The following is a 19,987-nucleotide window of genomic DNA, read 5'->3' as shown; positions in this document are numbered from 1 at the left end:
TCCGCTTATTTTTCTAAGCTAATTTCACAAGAGGGTATTTTTACGATGTTTAAAAATAACTTGTAGACCCTTTGAAGCGTGCTTCTTCCGCGAGGCTCCGAACCTCTAGTTCCCCCACCAACAAACGTGCTGCCAAAATATAAAATCACAGAACTAACCAACCCCATAATGTACATCGCTGCTCACTCGCCGTCCTTCCCTGCATCTCATTCCCCATCTATGCCCATCGATTTAAACTGGAAGGCCTGGATCCTCAAAAAGATTTAGGCGCCTAATGTCCACTGATTTCAATGGCAGTCAGGCGCTGAAGTACCTTTGTGGATCCATTGGGGCCTACGTTCTTTAACGCAACGACCTTGTCTCCTTTTAGGCCCAGGTCCTGCAGGGAGCTCCAGAGCGGTGTTACGCTTGCCCACTGTGGGGTTTCTTACACTTGCCCTCTTAGCATCTAGTGCTGGCTACCATTGGAGACTGGATAGTTGACTAGGTGGATCCTATATGTCTAAAGACGCCTGGCTCCCTGTATAGGTTACAATACAGCAGTCTGCCCATTTTCACACAATTATTGCGCTGCTAAGTATAATGCATATCGCTGATATAGTCTCTTCTTGGGGGGAAAACTTCAGCCTGTAGATGAACTTGGTCTCTTCCATCTCCAGCTTTTGGGGCTAAGTCAAGGGTATGGACCGGCACTAGAACCTCTCAAATATTGGCCTCTCCCCACAAAAATCTTCCTCCTCCCCCGACACAGACACAAATACTCACACTCTCACTCACTCACTCACTCACTCACTCACTCTCTCGGCAGCATGTGCTGCTGCCATTCAAGTTGGAGTCAGGTGAGAGGCACCTTTGGCCCAGGGTGCGTCTCTTCCTATTTGGGGCCTGTGTCAGCAGCAGTCAGCTGTGTGCATTGCCACTGATTGCTCACGGCTGCACTGCTGCAATGGGCCCTCTGCAGCTGAGGAGTCCCTTGGATTCTGCCTTTAATCCTTCCCTGCCAGCTACAGCGATCTGCATCCTATATACACAGTCTCTGTGCAATGGGGCTGGAAGATTTAAGGTGCCTGATGAATCGTATTCTTTTCCCAGTGTCAGCACAAAAAGCTGTAATAACCGGCTAATGAAGTGCAAGTGTTGCAACCAGATGGGGATTCTAACTCTCTCCAGGAGGTGCACTGGCAAACCCCATTGGCTTGATGGGGAATGGCCTCCTAACCTTCTTCAAACTGCTTCTTGTGGTTGGAAAAACTCACACTGTGGCAGGGCAGTAGAGGCAGCTTTTGCAGATTTTCCAGCAGCCCCCTCAGATTCCCACATGGTTGGTTTGAGCGGTCACAGCTCAGCATGGCTATCATTTTGTCTTTCCTCACAAATCGCAAGCACTACATCAATACGAAACGTTCATTCACGTCTATTTTTTAATGTTGGCAGTGCTGTTGAAAAGGCCTGGATGGACAGCCTTAGACTGCAGATAATGATTATGAATTATTTGTATTATTGTTACACTCAAGATCTGGGCCTCCTTGTGCTAGGTGCCGTACACCACATGGTAGAAAACAATCCATGCCCTGGAGAGTTTACAATCAAATTAGACAAGACGGAGGGTGGGAGAATGGGAGCATTATTATCTCCATTGAGCAGTTGGGGAGCTGCAGTAGAAAGGGTGGTCTAGGAGATAGGGTACACAACTGGTCCTCAAAAGACCTCTGTTCAATTCCTGCCTCAATTGCAAATTTCCTATGTGACCTTGGGAAAGTCACTTGGGCCCAGATCCTCAAAGATATTTAGGTTCCTAACTCCAATAGGAGTTAGGCGCCTAAATGCCTTTGGTGAGCTGGGACTTAGTTTCTCTGGGTCTCAGTTTCCCATCTTACAATGAGGGTAGAAGTTCCTTAGCTCAGGGGGGTGTTGTGAGGTGCTCCGAGCAGAGGGCTGCAGGAATACAAACACAGATCGCCCGAGTCACTTGCCAAGGGTCACACATGGGGTCTATGGCAAAGCCAGGAGCTGAACCCAGGTCCCCTGAGTCCCAGTCCTGACACTTAATCATGGGGCCAGCCTTCTTCTCTACAGCATTTGCTGCCTGAGGACAGATTTCCCCACCCTGTGTTCCTATCTTAACCCTGACCTAGAGGAATCCTCCCTAGGACTGAGATAGGAACTCAGGTTCCCTGCCCTGTTTATTCCTGGGCGTCTCTGCAGAGATCATCCACAAGGGCAAAAATAGCGATTAAAACTGCATTGACCTATTTGCATGTGTCTAATGTACTCACACTGTAGCATCTAGGTGCCATGTTTGTTAGTAAGGCCAGCACCACTTCTGTCTGGAATATGCAGACTCTACCCCCTGAGCTCCTTCTGCTCCACTTTCCTAACTGCAGTATGTCCCCTTTATTCAACCTTGTGGGCCAAACACTGCCCTGGTGTAGAGAAAGGTTGCCCAACAGTAAATGAGAGCAAGAGCTGTCCTTTTATTTGCAGGGATCAAATAGAAACTGTGTGCAGCGTTTACATGGAAGCATTGGAATGGTTAGTATTGCCCTTAGATTTGTATCACTCTGGTTTATGGACCAACCAACGACTCTACTCTGGGACTGTATTGTAACTCCTGCCCAGGCTCTCCCCAGGGTAAACCTGTAATTATTTTTTTGCTCTAAACACAAAACCTTCTCTCCCGGGATCTAAATATTGCAAGTGACACAGCAATTAAACTTGGAACTGAATTCCCTGTTAATTTCAAATATGGTAAAACCCCTCCTAAATCCCTGGGTATGTAGACTGCCTTTGTCATATAATTACGCAGCAGCTGTATGGACGCCGCATGTGTTATGGAAAATAAAGGGCCTGCTGAACAGATAGGCTTGGACTCAAGTGCGCTAGCGAAGGATGGTGTCCAGTGATGGAGAGCCCAGTGCCAGACCTCTGCCAAAGGGATGCCGTCTGGATTGTAACTATGCTTTGTGATTCCTCCTGTGACTGACTGAGACAGTTGAAGCAGGGGAAGCATATTTATCGCACCGTGCGTCTGAGCAGCTCAAAGGGCTTTACAGATGTTGATTAAGCTTCACATCAGCCCTACATGATTAGCCTCATTTCACCCATGGGGAAACAGAGGCACATGTCTAGGTTAAGTGAACTTACCCAAGATGACACAAGTTCCGAGCTACAGCCCATTGAGTGTCTTTCCATTGCCTTAAATGGATTGGGCCCATAACAAATAGTCAATTGTTAAGCTGGGAATACAGCCCAGGAATCCTCTCTCCTGCTTCCCTGCTCTAACCATAAGACCAAACTTCCTTCCCCCTGCATTGTAGTATATTTTTATCCCATTGTGGAAGGGAAAGCCATCCACTTCTCCCCTCATTGGAAGGACTTGCTTGTTAAATCATGAGAAATAAATAATTCTGAGCATTATGAAACCTGTGATCAAAAGGCAATTGGAAAGGGTCGGGAGAGGGTTTCTCAGCTGCCTGCTGGCTCCACCAGACCACTACAACTAGGAAATTCATTTTATTAGGACCTCGGCTCAACAGTGAGCTAAGGACCCATTGCCTGGCTGGAGAGTCATCAAGAATCCATTGAGACCGGACATTGACGGTGAAATTTTTTTCAATGCTGCCGATGGGATTTAGACATCCAGGGTGTAATCCTGGCCCCACTGAAGTCAGTGGTGGTTTTGCCATTCATTTCAGTGGAGCCAGGATTTCACTTCCAGTTCCCAATCCCTTACTCCCTCAGTAGCTTGGTGAATCTTGCCCCAGAGGTCCATTGTCTGGCTGTGCCCACTGTTCCCCTAGCCACTATTCAGGATTTCAGGCCAGTACATACATGCTATGTACAGACCCAACTCCACTGCTCACCAGGCCCACTCACCGTCCCCATCTGTGCGCTGCTGAGCAGCAGACTGCCCTAGAGAGGCGTGCAAAGGGGCCTGTGACTGGCACGTAGACCCAGACTTTGGTTGGAGGGAGAGGGGATAGCAGCAGGCTCCATCCTCTCCTCCACTCTGTGGCCTGCAGGAGTGCCAGCAGAGTGACTCCACACCAGCTGTTGAGCTTGGAGCCAGGGATTCCACCCCTTAGCCCTGGTTACATGCATCCCCAGGTGCACTTCTCTTTTACTTGGGCTGTGTGCTCTGTGCAAGGATTTGGCTCTTAACGGGAGCTCACACCATATATTGTTTTGGGAGTGACTGCGATTCCTTTGGCGGGTTGCTGGGTCATCCTGGGGTGAGATTAAGGATTTAATCACCCGATAGGTTTTGGATCGGCCCATTCAGAGGAAACCTGGATTGTCTGATCCCACAGCAGGAGAATTCAGTGGCTGGTGGAACTGCTGGGCTTCTGGTTCTTTGCCTTTGGATGACACCAGCATGTTTGTACATGATTGGGATAGAGAGCTGGACTCTGGAGATCAGGTTGGGGAGAATGAATCATGACACCTTCCCAATTTGCCTTGTCCTGCACAAGAGGTGAACTGAGAGGACAAAGGGTCGACAGGAGAGAGAGAAACTGAATGAGCTGAATCGAGACAGACCTAGAAATGACCCTGGGAATGATAAATACAAAAATTCAATTTTGCCCGATCCAATGTCCTTTTTGTCAGAACTTCCAAGGCAGGTTCTGAAGGAACAGATCTTGAGGGAGGGAGGGAGCTAATCCATCATCCATGTGTCCTCCAAAATACCATTCCATCACCTGACAAAGATTATAAAACTAGCCACAGCCACAGACAGTCAGGTTATACAGGTGTCCTCTCTGCCTCTATAGAAACTTAAAATGTAGCCCTCTGTGGTTAGTCAATAGTAAGACTAATAATTAATTTAAAAACTCATGTTGCAGCCCATGGAGAGCTGTGGGAAACTGCAGGCCTAGAAACATCTGACAAAAAATCATTGAATCCCCAAACTCAGAATGCAACTCACCATCCGGCACTGTAACCCCCTCATTAAAGGGGCACTGTCAAGATAAAAACCAACCCTATTTATATATTTTAGAACTGCTTGAAATGTTCTGCATTTTTCCCCATTGAAAATGGCCTTTTTTTTCAAAACCAGAAAGTTTAGTGCAAAAATATTTTCAGTGAATCCCCCCAAAATGTTGTTTTTAATTTCCCCCCACCGTGTTTTTCAGTGGCAAAATGGGAAAAGAAGAGAAAAGGGGGGCAAGGAAAAGAAGGGAGGGGGGCCTGAGACCCAAAAAACTAGGAAATTATCTAAACCGAAATTTTTGTGACAAATTTCAAATAAATAAAAAATTGTTTCTTTTCAAAACCCACAAAGTGAACCTTATTTTGAAATGTTCTCTTTACCATTTTTTGACCAGTTCTAACGTATTTCCTCTTATCTGTGCTGTTTGCAGCACCTTCAGCTCACTACATCTGAAAGAGTTTTTAAAACCCAATGTACACGGCTAGTCAAAAACTTTCCACTGTAAACTTTTTAGGATGAAGAATTGAATTTTTGACTAAAAGAATTTTTTTCATGAAAAGCATCTACTTTCTGTGGGGAAAAAATGCAACTTTTTGTCAATAAACCAAAAACCTGAAGGATTTTCAGGTTTTTGATAAAAAATGTAATTTTTCCATGAGATCCTCCTCCCCCACCAATTTTCTGACCAGCTTTATCACTGTATTTTGCCTCCTTTTTGCTGTTTACTATTTGCATTTTGCTTGAGACTGGTTGGTTTCACTTCCTGTTTGTCATCAGTTTCACTTCTTGGTTCTCCTGTTGGGACAGAGGAAAGGCCTGAAATGCCCTTGACCCAGAAAGCTCCAAGGAATAAAGTGAGTTGTTTCTTCTCCTACTTTCCTTTTTAATTTCAGGCAGAGGACATTCTGCTCCACCACTTATCTCCTTAATCTTCCCTTTGTCTATGCTTTCTTTCCCTGCCCCCCACCTTCTCTCTTTGGTTTAAAATTATTTACTTTCCTGCACCAGGAGATGGGCTTGTTTGGAGAAAAGCATTAAAAATGGAAGATGTGGTGCATTTGAAACCTGTGTTGGAATTGTGTAGGTTGTCACTTTAATTTGTAAGGGGGTTGCTGTTCCTACTTGCAGGCTAGGGGGCTCTGTAGGAAAGCAGGAGATCCCAATTAGTCTAGAGACAGCTAGCCTACAGTAAGGTGGGGTGAATTGTGTCACTCTCTTTTAGGGAGCAGCCTGCTTTGTCTCTCTCTCTCTGGTTTGGGCTCTTGTGTGTTAACATGGTGAATTCGAAGAAATAATGTTGTTATGTTACAACCTCCCAGCAAGAGTATTTCTGTTTTTATTTAACTTTGTGTGTGTGTGTGTCTTGAATGCAACAGAGGATGTTTTCCCTTAAAGGCTAAGTCCCGCCCAGAAGCAGGGTTGTGTCAATGAGGGGATCTAATCAGTCACTTAGCTCTAGAAGAGGGAAGAATTATAGGGACCTATGATTCTTTCAACTGGTTAAAGACCCCATATACTGTGTCTACATATAGGTACGTGAAATATTATTGCTCTTATTGTCCTGGTTGTTGTTTATATTCACACTAATTTACATTAAAAAATCACTCTAGGATCACTGGTCCCAGCTGCCATCTTGTATGTGTCTCTGTTCCTTTCTTCATTTACAGCTGCTTTACATACAACAAGAGCAAACTTCCCCATTCTGATGGCTAACTCTTATCATTTGGGGCTGACTCCTTATCAAAAGGAGTCAGCACCTAGCACACTGGGGTCCTGCTCCAGGACTACTGCTCCAAAGCACTATGGTAATATAAATAATAATAATAATGACAAACTGGCTTGAAATCAGTCCATTCTGGTGTCCAAGACTATGAGGGGGATGAAATATTCTCAGTAAATCACTGGGCTCTCCCATGAACTGGGCGTTGCACATGGACTGGTCCTATCTGAGAAGGCTTTCTCTAGCCATGCTGTATGAATTGTCTCTTTTTTTCTGGGAGCTGGGACCTCCAGGTGCCTTTGAAAATTCTGCAACGGGCAAGTGTTTCTCCTGGGTGACCGTATTTAACTTTGGTGCGGCGAGCCCTTGCAATGGACATCTGAACTTACAGAAATATCTCTAGGAACCCTGACAAAATGGATAGTTCCTAAAGGTTTGTAGCTTTAGCCAGCGAGAAACAAACCAACCAAACCAACTCTACATTTCACAATTTCCCCCCATCTCCAAGAAACACCAAAAGTAACTGTACTGTTTGAAAAGGCATCAGTCAAGGCCTGCTGGCTAAAATTATCCTTCTGCTTTATCATCTTGAGAACATTAAGGGCTGTTGTTAACAGATGTTTTGCGTTAGACGTTATTTGTTAGTCTAATGAAAGGAGGTGAACAAGCTTTCAAGACCTCAAAAGTTCTGCGTACGGTTTTATATGAGAGATTATTGCATTGCTCTGGTAGAGAAAAGAGATCCTTGCCAATTCACTTGGCATTTCTTCCTTTGATTTTGTTGTTTTCAATCATTCTGCGTTGTAATTTTTGATCTAGTTAAATGTCCCATTTAATAAGAACTGCACAATGTGTATTCATGTGCACAGCTGAACATCAACAAATAGATGGATACTTTTGGTAGTAGTTGGAGACTGAACTGGCTAGCCGTACCTGTGTTCTAGCAAGGAAGAAAGCAAATTATCCATAAAGCAAACGCTACATGTGAAGAGGGGGTGGTGATGACCATGCAGATGAGAAGCAAGAGATGGTGATGGCTGTTTGCCAAGAGCCACTTGGAGGAGAAGACAGTGTCAGTACATGGATGTCTATGGTGGTGGCTTTGTGATGCCATTGCTGGAGAATGAAGGGTGTGTGGGGCCAAGAATGAAGATGAATTTGCTATGCTAGCTGTGGGAGGTGCAGTCCTGATATTCCAAGAACAAGGAAGAGGGGCAATACCTGCATAGGGCTTTCTGCTGGCCAAGGGAATAATCCTTTGGGTCTCTCTGCAAGGATCTCAAAGTGCTGTTAATCCTCACAGGAGTCGATAAGGTAGGGAATATGTCTTTATGGATGGGAGGAAAACAGGGACCCAGAGAGGGGAAGCGACTTGCCCTAAGTCACAAAGAGGATGGGCAGTAGAGTCAGGAATAGAACCCAGGGTCCTGGAAGTCACCATAGCTATTCTGTGTGTTGGGCCTCCCTGATTCCTCACAGCAGTGGCCTTTCGGTATGTATAAGGGAGTGAGGGGAAAGAGTTGGCGTGGAGACATGATGCAGTTCTTCGTTCAATGTGTTTGTGTTCAGGACACATGGCGAGAATGGCATTCCCACCATTGGGACCCACTGAATGATACCATTCCAGAGACCTCGCGTCCTGGAGGGGCCACAAGGATGTTGGACTCTGGGCCTCAGGTCCTTCATGGAAACGCTTCATTTTACTTTTAATGTTAATAAACTTGTTGCCACAGTCTGTGCTGTCAGCCAACAAAACTGCATCTAGGAGAAGGAGCGATGGCCATAAAAAGAAATGAGGCATAATGTCGAGGGCCTGTTTCAGTTTAGGATAACAATAAAAGATAAGGTTATCATGCGAACCCTCTCCTGTCATCACATTGTCTCCCCTCCACAAGGGAAAGCATCCCAGATGTGCAGTGAGGGTGAGACTGGCTGCAAAGGGAGGACATGCTAGTAGGTTCACCTGGTCTGTATTTGGATTCTGAGTTCAGACACGGCTTAGGAAGCCAGTCCTCAGTTTAAAGGGAGCTCTGCGGAGTATTGGCTCAACACTTGACACTTACATGGTTGGACAATTCGCCCCCCCTCCAGCCCGCCCCATTTTTATTCAGCTTCTGATTAGTAAGTTTTAGCTCCCAATTTTCCCATCACCGAATTACCTAGATATTCAGGTGGCGGGTGGGAATCAGAAACACTTCACTTCCATGGTGCCTTTCCTCAGAGAAGCTCAAACACCTTCCCGAGGTGTGTAAATATAATTTATCCCCATTTTACAGATAGGGACACTGAGGAAGGGAGAGGTGACGTTGTTTGCCAAAGGTCACACACTGAATCAGTGGGAGAACCAGCAATAGAAACCAGGAGGCCTGATCCCAGACCTGTGGTCCAACCGTTAGAAAACAGTAGGGCCCAATCCTGCAGACACTTACGGGGCATGATGCTTACTCCTGCATGGAGACTCGTTGACTTCAAGAGGACTACTTGTGCTAGTAAGGACTATGCCTGGCAGTAAGCGTTTGCAGGATCAGACCTCAGTTAGCAGTTTGGACATGTGGTGCTAAAGTACGTGCAATGAGAATTAGTTAGGAAACACCCTTTATGAAAATAATATCAGTTCAGGAAACTAAGGGCCAAATTCTGCTCTTTGGAAAACAGGTGTAAACCTGAAGTAACTCTGCTGAAGTCAATGACGTTGCTCCAGATTGACACCAGCGTTGCAGAGATCAGATTTAGTCCCTATGGATCAAATGTTGCCATCTCTCAGATCTACATGGCTGCCATTCAATACAGCACAGGGGAGGGCTGGGGAGGGAGGAATCCTTGCTTTGCTGCTCTCAGCCAGCATGTACTTCCCTCCCAACGCAGAGACCCACATTGGTGGATGAGGTTTATGATCGGACAGAGGAAATTGGCATTCCCCCTACATATGGTCTGTGGCCCACACATCATTAGCCCCAGATGTGGAGCTAGCTGCTACTCTTCATAGCCCTGAATCAACAAGGCACTTAAGTATGTGCTTAAGTTTAAGCATGTGAGTAGTTTAATTGAAGTCAGTCAGTCTATTCACATGCTTAAAGTTAGGCAGCTGCTTAAGACCCTTGCTGAATCAGGGCCTATGTTAATAGGTTTTGGTTAATTTGGCAGGGTGGGGTATGACCCTTACATTTTGTAATTACTATTTGCATAGCAATGTCAGGGCACTATTAGTATTTATTTGGCCAGTGGTAGCACCTAGGAGTCCCTGCATGGCCCAGGACCCCACTGTGCTAGATGCTGGTCTCTTCCCCCAGCCACTTGTGCTTAACTGGGAAGGTTTAGTGTCTGGCATTTGGGAAACAATTTTAGTCTAGCAAATGCTACAAATACAATCTACCAAATATTAGAAAGCAAACATTTACAACCCCTCCCATCCCATCTGCCTTCTTTTTTAAAGGCAATATTCCTTTTGAAGTTCTGCTTTGGTTTGGAAGAGATGCTGAAATTCTACTTGCGCTTCGATGTTTCCTGTCATTCCCACTGCTAACGTGGAAATGCCATGTAAGTAAATAGGAAGGTCGACATTACAAGTAACTTGTGTGTTAACATAGAAACTTTAAGGCCCTGATCCTAATCTTGCTGAAATCAATAGCAGCAGACCCCTTAACTACAGGTGAAAGGTCAGGACCCTAAAATAGCAGTAGTATACGTGATAAAATTGTGGGCCCATTGAATCCAATGCACAAACAAGGAATGCAGAATTGGACCCTGTGATCCTGTATCCCTTATGTCAATACTGGGTGAAATCCTGGCCCTGCTGAAATCAATAGAAGTTTTGCCACTGACTTCCATAAGGCCAGGATTTCACATAGTGACTTCGGTTAGACAGTGCATAGAAATCAGGACTACAGCCGGGAGCCATTCAGCCAAAAGACCTGCGTGCCATTGTGTGCAAATCTCTGTTCCGGGCACAACAGCAATCAACAAAGCAAACAAAATGTTCGCTGGAACAGGGAATGGGGTACAAAATAATACGGAAAATATTCCAACGCTATTACATAAATCAATGGCGCAGTCTCATCTGGAACACTGTGTTCAGTTCTGGCCACCCCATCTCAAAAAGGACATAGCGGAAAGAGAAGGGTGATGAAAAGGACCAGCACCCCGGAGGGGTTTCCATAGGACAAGAGATCGAAAAGAGTGAGGCCGTTTAGGGGGGATGAAGAAGAGGAGACCCGAGGGAAGTGTACAGCGTAATGACAGGTACAGAGAAGATAATTAGATGCTCCTATTCACCTGCTTGTGATTTACACGAGCAAGGGACAGACGATGAAACTGAAAGGCAGCACATTCAAAACCGATACCAAGTAATGTTATTTCACCCGGTTAGCCTGTGGAACTTATTGCCACAAGATATCATTGGGACTGAGAACGCAGAGAGATTATAAAAAGGATTAGACTTTTACATAGATAATGAGTACAGCCCCAGCTACACTAGGCAGGGCATGAACCAATCAGTAACTGACGGGGATAAGAGTTAGGAAGAAACTTTCCTTACGGGCAGTTTATCCCAGAACTGCCCTCATCAAGGTTTACTGCCCCTTCCTCTGAAGTATCTTGTACTGGCCACTGTGGGGAACAGGATACCGAGTAGATGGGCCACTGGTCTGATCTGATCCGGCAATTCCTATGCTCCCTGTGTTTACACAGCTCCCTCTATTTATCCTACACTCCTTGTATTTCCACATCTCCATTGAAAGGACCTACGGAGTGCCAGTTACTCATGGGAGGGGTCTATTGTAGCTTCATTTTCCCCAGTACTTTATGGGGGCAACAGTTTTTGGTCTCTTCACTCTCCCCTTTATTCAATCCCTGCTCCGCAACACCCCACTTTGGGTGACCTACGAATGGTAACAACATGTCGAGGCTGCAGAACAAGATTCTGGCAAGCAGACCGCTGCCGCGGCTTGCAGAACCTGAGCCCCATAACCACCATCAGGCCGCTACCAAAGGCGTGTGGCATCGCTTTCACAGCAGCCTCTGGCCCCAAGTAAGGAACCAGGGATGTATGATCTAGTGCTAACAGCAGGCTTGGAAGCCAGGGTTATCCTGGGTTCGAATCCGAGCTGGGCCACTGCCCGCCTTGGTCTATCAGCCCACCTGTAAAATCGGGTAGAAGAGCAGGACTTTGGTGAACACCAGATTTTCCCCCACCTCCGGGAACTGTGATCTATGAAAAACAGCAACCAGCCCTCCAATTAATAAGTGCTACATAGCGGCTATTGCAGTGCTCTTAGCCCCAGCCCATCAGAAAGCCAGATGCGGCTAAACCAGGCCTGCGTTACCCAGCCAGGACTTTCCAAGATTAAGAGAGCGTGCCTGAGATCTTCAAAGGAGCCGGCCGCTCTTCATCTTCCCTTTTCCCCTGTTGAACAGTTTCATTCCCCTCCCTGTGTGGTCGATAAATCCTCCTGCTTTCCTCCTGTGTGGACATTTCGTGTGCAGTGGATTGTTGGGAGTACGCTCTATCTCGTACTGGTTTTTCTAGCTTTCTCTTTGCAAAGCACTTCTACTACCCACAAGTTCGTTATGCTGCTCTGGGCTCCCCTGTAGATAAGATGGGACAGACTGCTGGGGTAAAATCCATGATTAACCCTTTACATTCCTGCTCTGGTAAGTGTCTTGGGCACGTAGAATTGCACCGAATGAACATCCTATCACGCACAGTAATGGGGAACTTCTGAACATATCAGTGGAGAGAGTTTTTCCTGTCATAAGCTTTACTTAGACGTTAGGGCTTAGGGATCCCTTAGGTTGAATGGTGAGGTCCTGGTCAGAAGAAACAAAGGCAGTTGTCTGACAGCTGGAAAAGTTACTTTTCTTTCTGTCCTGCACTGGCTGGTTGATTAAAAAGGCTTTTCTGTCTCTCTGGTCCTCTTTAGTTTTCTGATATGAGCACATAGGAAATGTAACATTACATGGGTTCACTAGCAGCAAAGTTTCCAAGCAAGTTACAAAAAAGGGTCAACATTAAACTTGGAAATCCAGCTCACTCCCCCATGGCACTAATTGATTACAGACGCCCCTCAGCTCAGGGGGGAACTATTCCTTCTTACCCGTATCCCCCCGAGCTGTCTCCCCAAGTGAAGCCCCCTGAGATACCCTGATTTATTTCTGTATATCTCTTTGCAATTTCCCATTATCTCCCCCACCACACACACACACTATACACCAGGCAAACAGGGAGGTGCGGTGGAAGTTGGGTTGGGAACTAATCACTGGCTTCTCACAGGATCCGAATAAAACCTTCTGTGGTGCCCTCGATCTGCGAGAGCCTGCGACTGATTTATAGCTGCTGAAATCAAACCCTCCCTGTCCATTTCTTGTAATCATATCAGGAGAAGAATTACATGTTTTACATTCAAGGGGGAAATTTATTTGCTTTTTTAAAAAATTTGTCCTATTCTCGTTAAGAAACAAAAACTTGGGATTTAGATTATTTTTTTTGAACGTGCAGAGCGAAAAAATTGGAAAGGATAAAATAATTCCACATGGCAGGGAAGTTTAACCAGTCCCTTTGCTATGTAGGTTTATTTCAGTTGCAGTGGCTGTCTGTTAGTAGCTCCTTCTCTATCCAGTGGGGAGAAAATTTCAGCACTGATTTTATTTCTTTGCTGTAATTTACCGTGGATTAAAAATGAAGCATCCAAACCCTTCGCTGGTGTCCAGCTGCATAGCTCCACTGAGGCCAAATTACCCCGTCTAAGGATGTGGCCCAAACGCCTAATTTCTGCATGTGCTTGATTTATTTTAATACTCCTAATTCATACCTCAAAGTCTGACTTAGGGGGACCAAAGCACGGCTTTTTTTGTGGCAGCCTCTTTGCAATGTTGTCTTCTCTTTGTAAATCTTTTTTTTTTTTTAAGGGTCATCTCCTAAGGTCTTGCCTCTGTTCTCACTCCGGCAAGCTCCTGCTCCCATAAAACTTCAGTTTACCTAAGTAAGGAGTGAGCAAAACTGGAGTAAGCACTTAGGAAATGGTTCCTTGGCAATAAAGGAGCAATCTGGGCCAAACAACAAACTGGTGTAACTCAGCATAGCTCAATGGAGCTGCTTCGAGTTATGCTAGCTGAGGACATATGAATCTGCAGTTTCATGAAAGTGACAGAAAGATTGTTAAGTGCAGGACTTCAGCTCAGTTCCTTCTAACCACTCCTCTGCTAATTTTTTATTTGTTGCTATTATTTTATATTTATTGGCGCTATGGAGGCACATTTTTCTCTCTTTCTCCTGTACAGCCCCAGAGCATCACAAAGGGCTGGACGTGTTTCTAAAGGATCTGCTCTAGGAATTATTTTGGGGAAGTTGTCCGGCCTGCGTGTTACGGCAGGTCAGGCTAGATATCCACCAGGGTTCCTTCTGGCCTGGGAAGCTGTGGATCTATTAGCTTCACAAAGGTGTCTGGGGGCTTTAGGAGCGGGCTCCCTGCTTAAAAGGCTGTGGACCCAGCGAATATTAGAAAGAAGTCGGCTAGGAATCAGACCACAGGGGCCTGACTGCGGCGGCCATCGACAAGGCTATTGCTCTCGGCTTTCCCAGGCTTCCCATGTGCAACACAGACCCAGAATGAACTCCATGGCAGGACGAAAACCAGCAAAGGAGGCCTCTGGAAGTGAGGAGGTATTCATTTCTTTAACATACAGAAAACTTGTCCTCCTATCGAAAGGGGTAATCCTGCAGCCCTTTCGCACACGAGCGAGTAGAGCTGTCCCTGGGACTTCAGTGGGACAACTTGCATGCGTCAGGTCCTCTCTCGCCCAAGTAAGGGCTGCAGGATTGGGCCCTTGTTTTCGTAAAGCAGCCATTCCTGCTTTCAGGGCAGGACCACGAGGAAACGGACGCGGTCAGAAATAAAATCAGCAACTTTGCAATCAGTCCCAGTTAAGAGCCATGCCTGGGAGTGACTTTGTATTGCAGCCTGCCGCTGACCTGACCACAGCGGGGACACTGGTTAAACCAGCAGGCCTCTGATGGACAGACGTGCAGGCTAGAGTTAGGTGGAGGTGCTCTGGGGTCTCTCCATCTGCTGCATGGGGTGGCTCACTACAGTGACAGTTTTAACGTGCAGCTCCCCTGGTGCTGGTCTGGGACCAACACTTTCCAGTAATTCCCTTCCCTACGTGCAGCGACTTCGAAAAGGCTTTGAAGGGCCCTTGGTTTTCTCTAGCAATCAGTTACATCAGCCTTGAGACCTGATGCTTGCCGATGCCGTTCTTCCTAGAGGACCCTCCAGAGCAATGTGCTGACAGCAACAGAGTTGCTGTGAACATGTTTATAAATCAAAAAAGCTGATCCCCTCCCGCCCCCCCCCCCAAAAAAAAAGTAAGAGGAAGGAATAATAGTTTTAAAAACGAAACCCTGTGCTCTCTGCTCGAATCAGGCTCCCTGCAGCTGAGCTCAGTGTGCCATGGTGGAAAGGTTTAATGAATGAGCTTCAGATAACATCAGGTTTCAGAGTAGCAGCCGTGTTAGTCTGTATTCGCAAAAAGAAAAGGAGGACTAGTGGCACCTTAGAGACTAACCAATTTATTTGAGCATAAGCTTTCCTGAGCTACAGCTCACTTCATCGGATGCATCTGATGAAGTGAGCTGTAGCTCACGAAAGCTCATGCTCAAATAAATTGGTTAGTCTCTAAGGTGCCACAAGTACTCCTTTTCTTTTTTCAGATAACATCGTTAGCTGATAAACTGATAACACTGCCCGAGTTCTCCCAGTCTTGAGCGGTGGAACGAGGAATCTTAGTTTTTCTGAGTACACCCCCCCCATTTGCCTAAGTGATTTAGGAGCCTTTAAAAGTCACGGTGATGCCTGAGTCTCAGTGAAAAATCAGTGGGACTGAAGGCTCCTAAGTCATTTAGGTGCTTTTGAAAATGTTGCCATCTGTCTCATCGGTAGAAATGGCTAGTGTCATTTAAACTAGCCTGCCTGATTGGTGGGGCTAGACAGCTATTAAGCCTTACAAAACTGGCATTTTCCAGCCTTCCAGGCAAATACAGCAACGTATCGAACATATGCAGGCCAGCCGGATCCTCAGAAACTCACTTTTATAGGGAGCTAAAACTGCTCAACTCACATGAGTCACCTTTGAATCGGTGGCAAAGTTTGTCTGTGTACATATTTTCCCCAGCATCCCTTTTCCTGTTGCTCTGCAATCCATTGAGGGCACTATATGTTATCATCACATGGGTAGCATTTAAGATTATGATAACGAAGGGATCACTGCAGCAAGCCCTTACTCACATGAGTAGTTCCAGTGTTGTCCACTCCCATAAGGACTGTTTCCAAAAGGGTTTTTCAGGATTTAGCCCTAATTCTCAACCCATGTCTCTTGGGCATTGTTTAGAGTGGGGGAATACTAGTGTAGAGGACTGTAATGTTCTACCCATTTTGGATATAAACACCACATGGATGGGTTCCACTTGTTGAGATTTAGCAATTTTCCTCTTTTAAAATTTTCCCTGTATCCATTTTTTTTCTCGTGTATCAAATATTTTATCGACGAAACCCAGTGTCATTTGGTGGGAAAAACGGGATTATTATTTGATCGATATTTTTTTCCTGCAAAGTAATCTTGTAGGAAGTGATTTGATAGTATTTGCCCCCCTCATTCTGCAGAGGTTCACTATAACCAGAATGAAACGGAGGACTTGTGGCACCTTAGAGACTAACCAATTTATTTGAGCATTGCTCAAATAAATTGGTTAGTCTCTAATGCTCAAATAAATTGGTTAGTCTCTAAGGTGCCACAAGTCCTCCTTTTCTTTTTGCGAATACAGACTAACACGGCTGCTACTCTGAAACCTATAAACAGAATTGCATTGTGTATACTTCATCGCTTAGAAACTTTGCAATTGCTACTTTATTTTGCTGGAAAGCAGATGACGTTTTTTTGTGTAAGAAGCTTCCCATAGTATTTTAATCTCTACTCATCAGAGAAAATGTGCTTTGAAAAAGTTCTGTAATGTGTGTTCCAAAGTAAAGTTCCTTGGTTTGCTTTCCTGTAATCATTTTCTTTTCTTTCTCTCCATTGTATTTGCTTTCCTTTGGCATCTATCTATCTATCTATCTATCTATCTATCATACTTTGAAGGCACCTATTATGCTGGTATCTTAAACACAATACAAAATTAAGACGTATCAGAGTCTATATTCAAAAGTTATGTGTCCACTCTCCGTGATTTGTGAATTTAAGTGCTGGAGGTTTTCTGTTGCAGATGGTGTGTTTGTGTGTATATGCTCCTTTGAAGGAGAGTGTCTTTCCTCCTCTCTGATTCAGTAACAATAACAGATAAGACCAGCCACAAAAATAAAAGAGAGACAGAGAGAAACCTGACGTTTTCGTCTTTCCTTTTTCAGAGAGGTCAGTGCAGAACTGTAGCCGATTTGCTTTTCAGCTTCTCTCTCAATATTTGCTAGAAATCAGTAAGAAGAACTTTAAAAAAAAATTACTAATATTTTTTTCTTGGGGGCAAAAAACCAATATCCTGCAAACCCCCCAAGAATCTTTCCAGACTGGTGAAGCGAGGAGGCAGCCGTGTTTTTGCATTGACTGGCGAACGTATTAGTCATTTTATAGATGCAATAGCTAGCCCAACTTCCTGGCAAGAATGATGATGTGAAAAAGAGACCGTACATGGAGACTCTAATGATAAGGAATGGGATTAAGCAGCTTCAGTGTTGCATTCAGATAGATGCTAGTCACTCGACAAGACGTCGCTACCAGACTGAAAACAAGAAAAATGCTCGTTCTGCCTCAGTTTTAGTGCCTCGGCTCTTTGGAGTGTGCTCCTTACGGGTGTTTACAAGTGCTCTGCTCCACTTCTTCAAGGGGTTTCTTTTCATTTTCTTTATGAGTTTAGAAGGAGCTGGGATGCCTACGTCCCGGTTTGCCTTCGGCTGAGGGGAAAAAGTGGCTATTGAAGCTCAGATTAAAAACCTAAACCAAATTATTTTCCTTACTTAAAAAAAAGGGGGGAACGGGGAGTAATTTTTGATCCATAAATTTAGGATGGGTAGAGACCTATTGTGAATTTTCCAAAGAGAGATCAAATAATTGATCTTTTTTGGTTACCCAAGTTATTGGACAGCTAGGAACCAAACTTGAGTGTTTATGGCATTAAAAAATACTTCTGGCACTTTGAAGTTTGCTTTGTTTGGTTCAGACCTGGGATATTATTGCAGCAGACCCAGCAAAATATCAATATAATATTTTACCTTGGTGATTTTAGAAGCTTCCTTGCAAACCTCACACAGCGCTCAGTTAATTTTAAACCAGAGGCCGGATTCTGCCCCTCTGACTTACACTGAGCAGTACCTTGCTGTGTGAGTGGTCCAACAGGTCTCATTGCTATGACTTGTGGAGCAAGGGACTGCTTAGTCTGAGTGAAGAGGGGCAAAATCTAACCCTTTAAAAATCAAATATGTGCTTGTTTTATTTTATTTTTTAAAATAAAGATGGGCACTCGCTTGAGACAGAATTGTTCAGTATTATCTGTTCTGGAAAATAAAATAATGGTCCAGATTTTCAAGAATGACTAGTGATTTTTGGATATCCAGCTCAAGACACCTAAAAGCAGCCTGATTGTCAGAAACACTGAGCCTTCGCTCTCTGAAAATTGGGCACCGTTCAGATGCCTTGAGTTAGGGACCCCAAAATTAAGACACCCAGAACTCCTAGTTACTTTTGAACATCTTGGTCAGGGGAGTATTTGGCCTGTAGCATTTCCTGGCTGAGTGGAATGATTTTATTTCAATCGGATAATCCCTTTGCTGCGTTCGTGCATTTAAAGTCACAGTATTCAGAACACAAGGTCTGTCCACAGGCCTGTTAATGGAACTCCCAAAGAGAACCAGCAAATCACGCTGCCCGAACCCAGGGCATCAATACAGCTCTCCTTGAACACTGGCGATGCTCTCCCTCTCCCCCTCACTCACTCCCAGGCACTTTTCTGTCTCCCATCCTCTTCTCCCAGCCCTCAGACCTGGGTCTCCAACCAGCCACCAGCCCAATCTCGCATGTCTATGCCCACTTGATCTGGCCTTTATTTGGTGCCGGTGGCCCACTGACGACTCTTTCTGTCACAGTTTGTAATGGGCAACCAGTGGCCCTGTCCCATCCGCAGTCAGTATAGAGATGCTAGCCGCCCATTTGGGGATGTGTGTGTGTGTGGGGGGGTCCCATTCTTATCCCCACCCGCAGCACAAATGTCTTGGCTGAGTCCATTCAGGTGAGTTTCAAAATTAGCAGGAGAAATAAGTTAAAACCGGGGCTGGGGGCCTTTGTCCCCCATCCCAGCTGACGCTCAGGGTCTGCCCCTATGAAATCAGGTGCTCGGAAGCACTGTTGATACCCTGGATGTGTGCCCCCCACCCCGTGCTTAATTTGTAGTGAAAGGGGTGCCCAGGCTCAAGCAATATTTTGACATTCATAACTGATGTGGCAAGCGCAGCGGTGCCAGGGCTAGGGGCGGCCAGGCCCCCAGGGGCGCCGGGGCTAGGGGCGGCCAGGCCCCCAGGGGTCCCCCTGGCCCTCCTTAAGCTCTGCCCCCCTCCCTTCTCACCCATGCTCAGCTGTGTCCCTCCCCAGCCGCTGCTCGCCTTGTGCCTCTCAGGGATGCTCAGATTCTGCCCCCCACCCCCCACCCCCTCCCGGGCCGGTTCTGGGGGCGCCTCTCCCCCTGCCCCAGCAGTGACCCCCCCGCCCCCCCGGCCGGAGGTACTCACTGTCCTGGGGGGCCGCCTCGCTCCCGCTGCTGCCGCCGGACGGCTCCTGCAGCCCCTTGGCGCCGTCCCTCGCCTCCGGGCCGGGCTCCTTGCCCCCGTTCATGCCGGCCGCCACTTCCTCCAGGTCCAGGAGGTGGCTGACACTGAAGTTTTTCCTGCCCTGCGGGTTGTCAGGCGGCTCCAGGATCCGGCCGGGGCTGGGGCCGAACTGCTTGTCCATGCCGAAGGCTGCCGCGCTGTCCATGGCTCGCTCCGGCGCCCCCCGTGCCCCCCAGCCCGCCCCACGCCCCCGTGCCCCGAGCGGCCAGGCAGCCCCCCTGCCCCAGCCAGCCAGCCCCTCGGTCTCCCTCTCCCGTCCCGAGCGCTGTTCCGCCGTGTGCTGACGTCTGGGGAGGGGAAGGGAAAAAAAACAAAACCCCAACAAAAAACCCCAAACTTTCCTCTCCCCTTCGCTCTGGAGTGGTTCAGACAAACGTGTCCACACACAACGCCCCTTCTTTGGAACTGACGCGAACAGCCCCCACGGCCCTCCCCCGACTTTTCTGCCCCCTCTTTTCTGCGGCAGAGATTTTC

General features: G+C 46.4%; 1 protein-coding gene across 1 annotated transcript in view; it reads right to left on the bottom strand.

Annotated features, from left to right (window-relative positions):
- Window positions 1-19,673, bottom strand: part of PRRX2 (paired related homeobox 2) — a 68,895-nt gene extending 49,222 nt beyond the window's left edge. The window contains exon 1 of the mRNA XM_037879994.2: window positions 19,415-19,673. Within this exon, the coding sequence (XP_037735922.1) occupies window positions 19,415-19,658 (244 nt within the window). The 5' untranslated portion in view covers window positions 19,659-19,673. The remainder of the gene's footprint in view (window positions 1-19,414) is intronic.
- Window positions 19,674-19,987: the final 314 nt, after the last annotated feature.

Source organism: Chelonia mydas, chromosome 16 (assembly GCF_015237465.2).
Source record: "Chelonia mydas isolate rCheMyd1 chromosome 16, rCheMyd1.pri.v2, whole genome shotgun sequence".
Lineage (NCBI taxonomy): Eukaryota > Metazoa > Chordata > Testudines > Cheloniidae > Chelonia > Chelonia mydas.
This window is presented reverse-complemented; position numbering and strand designations above follow the sequence as displayed.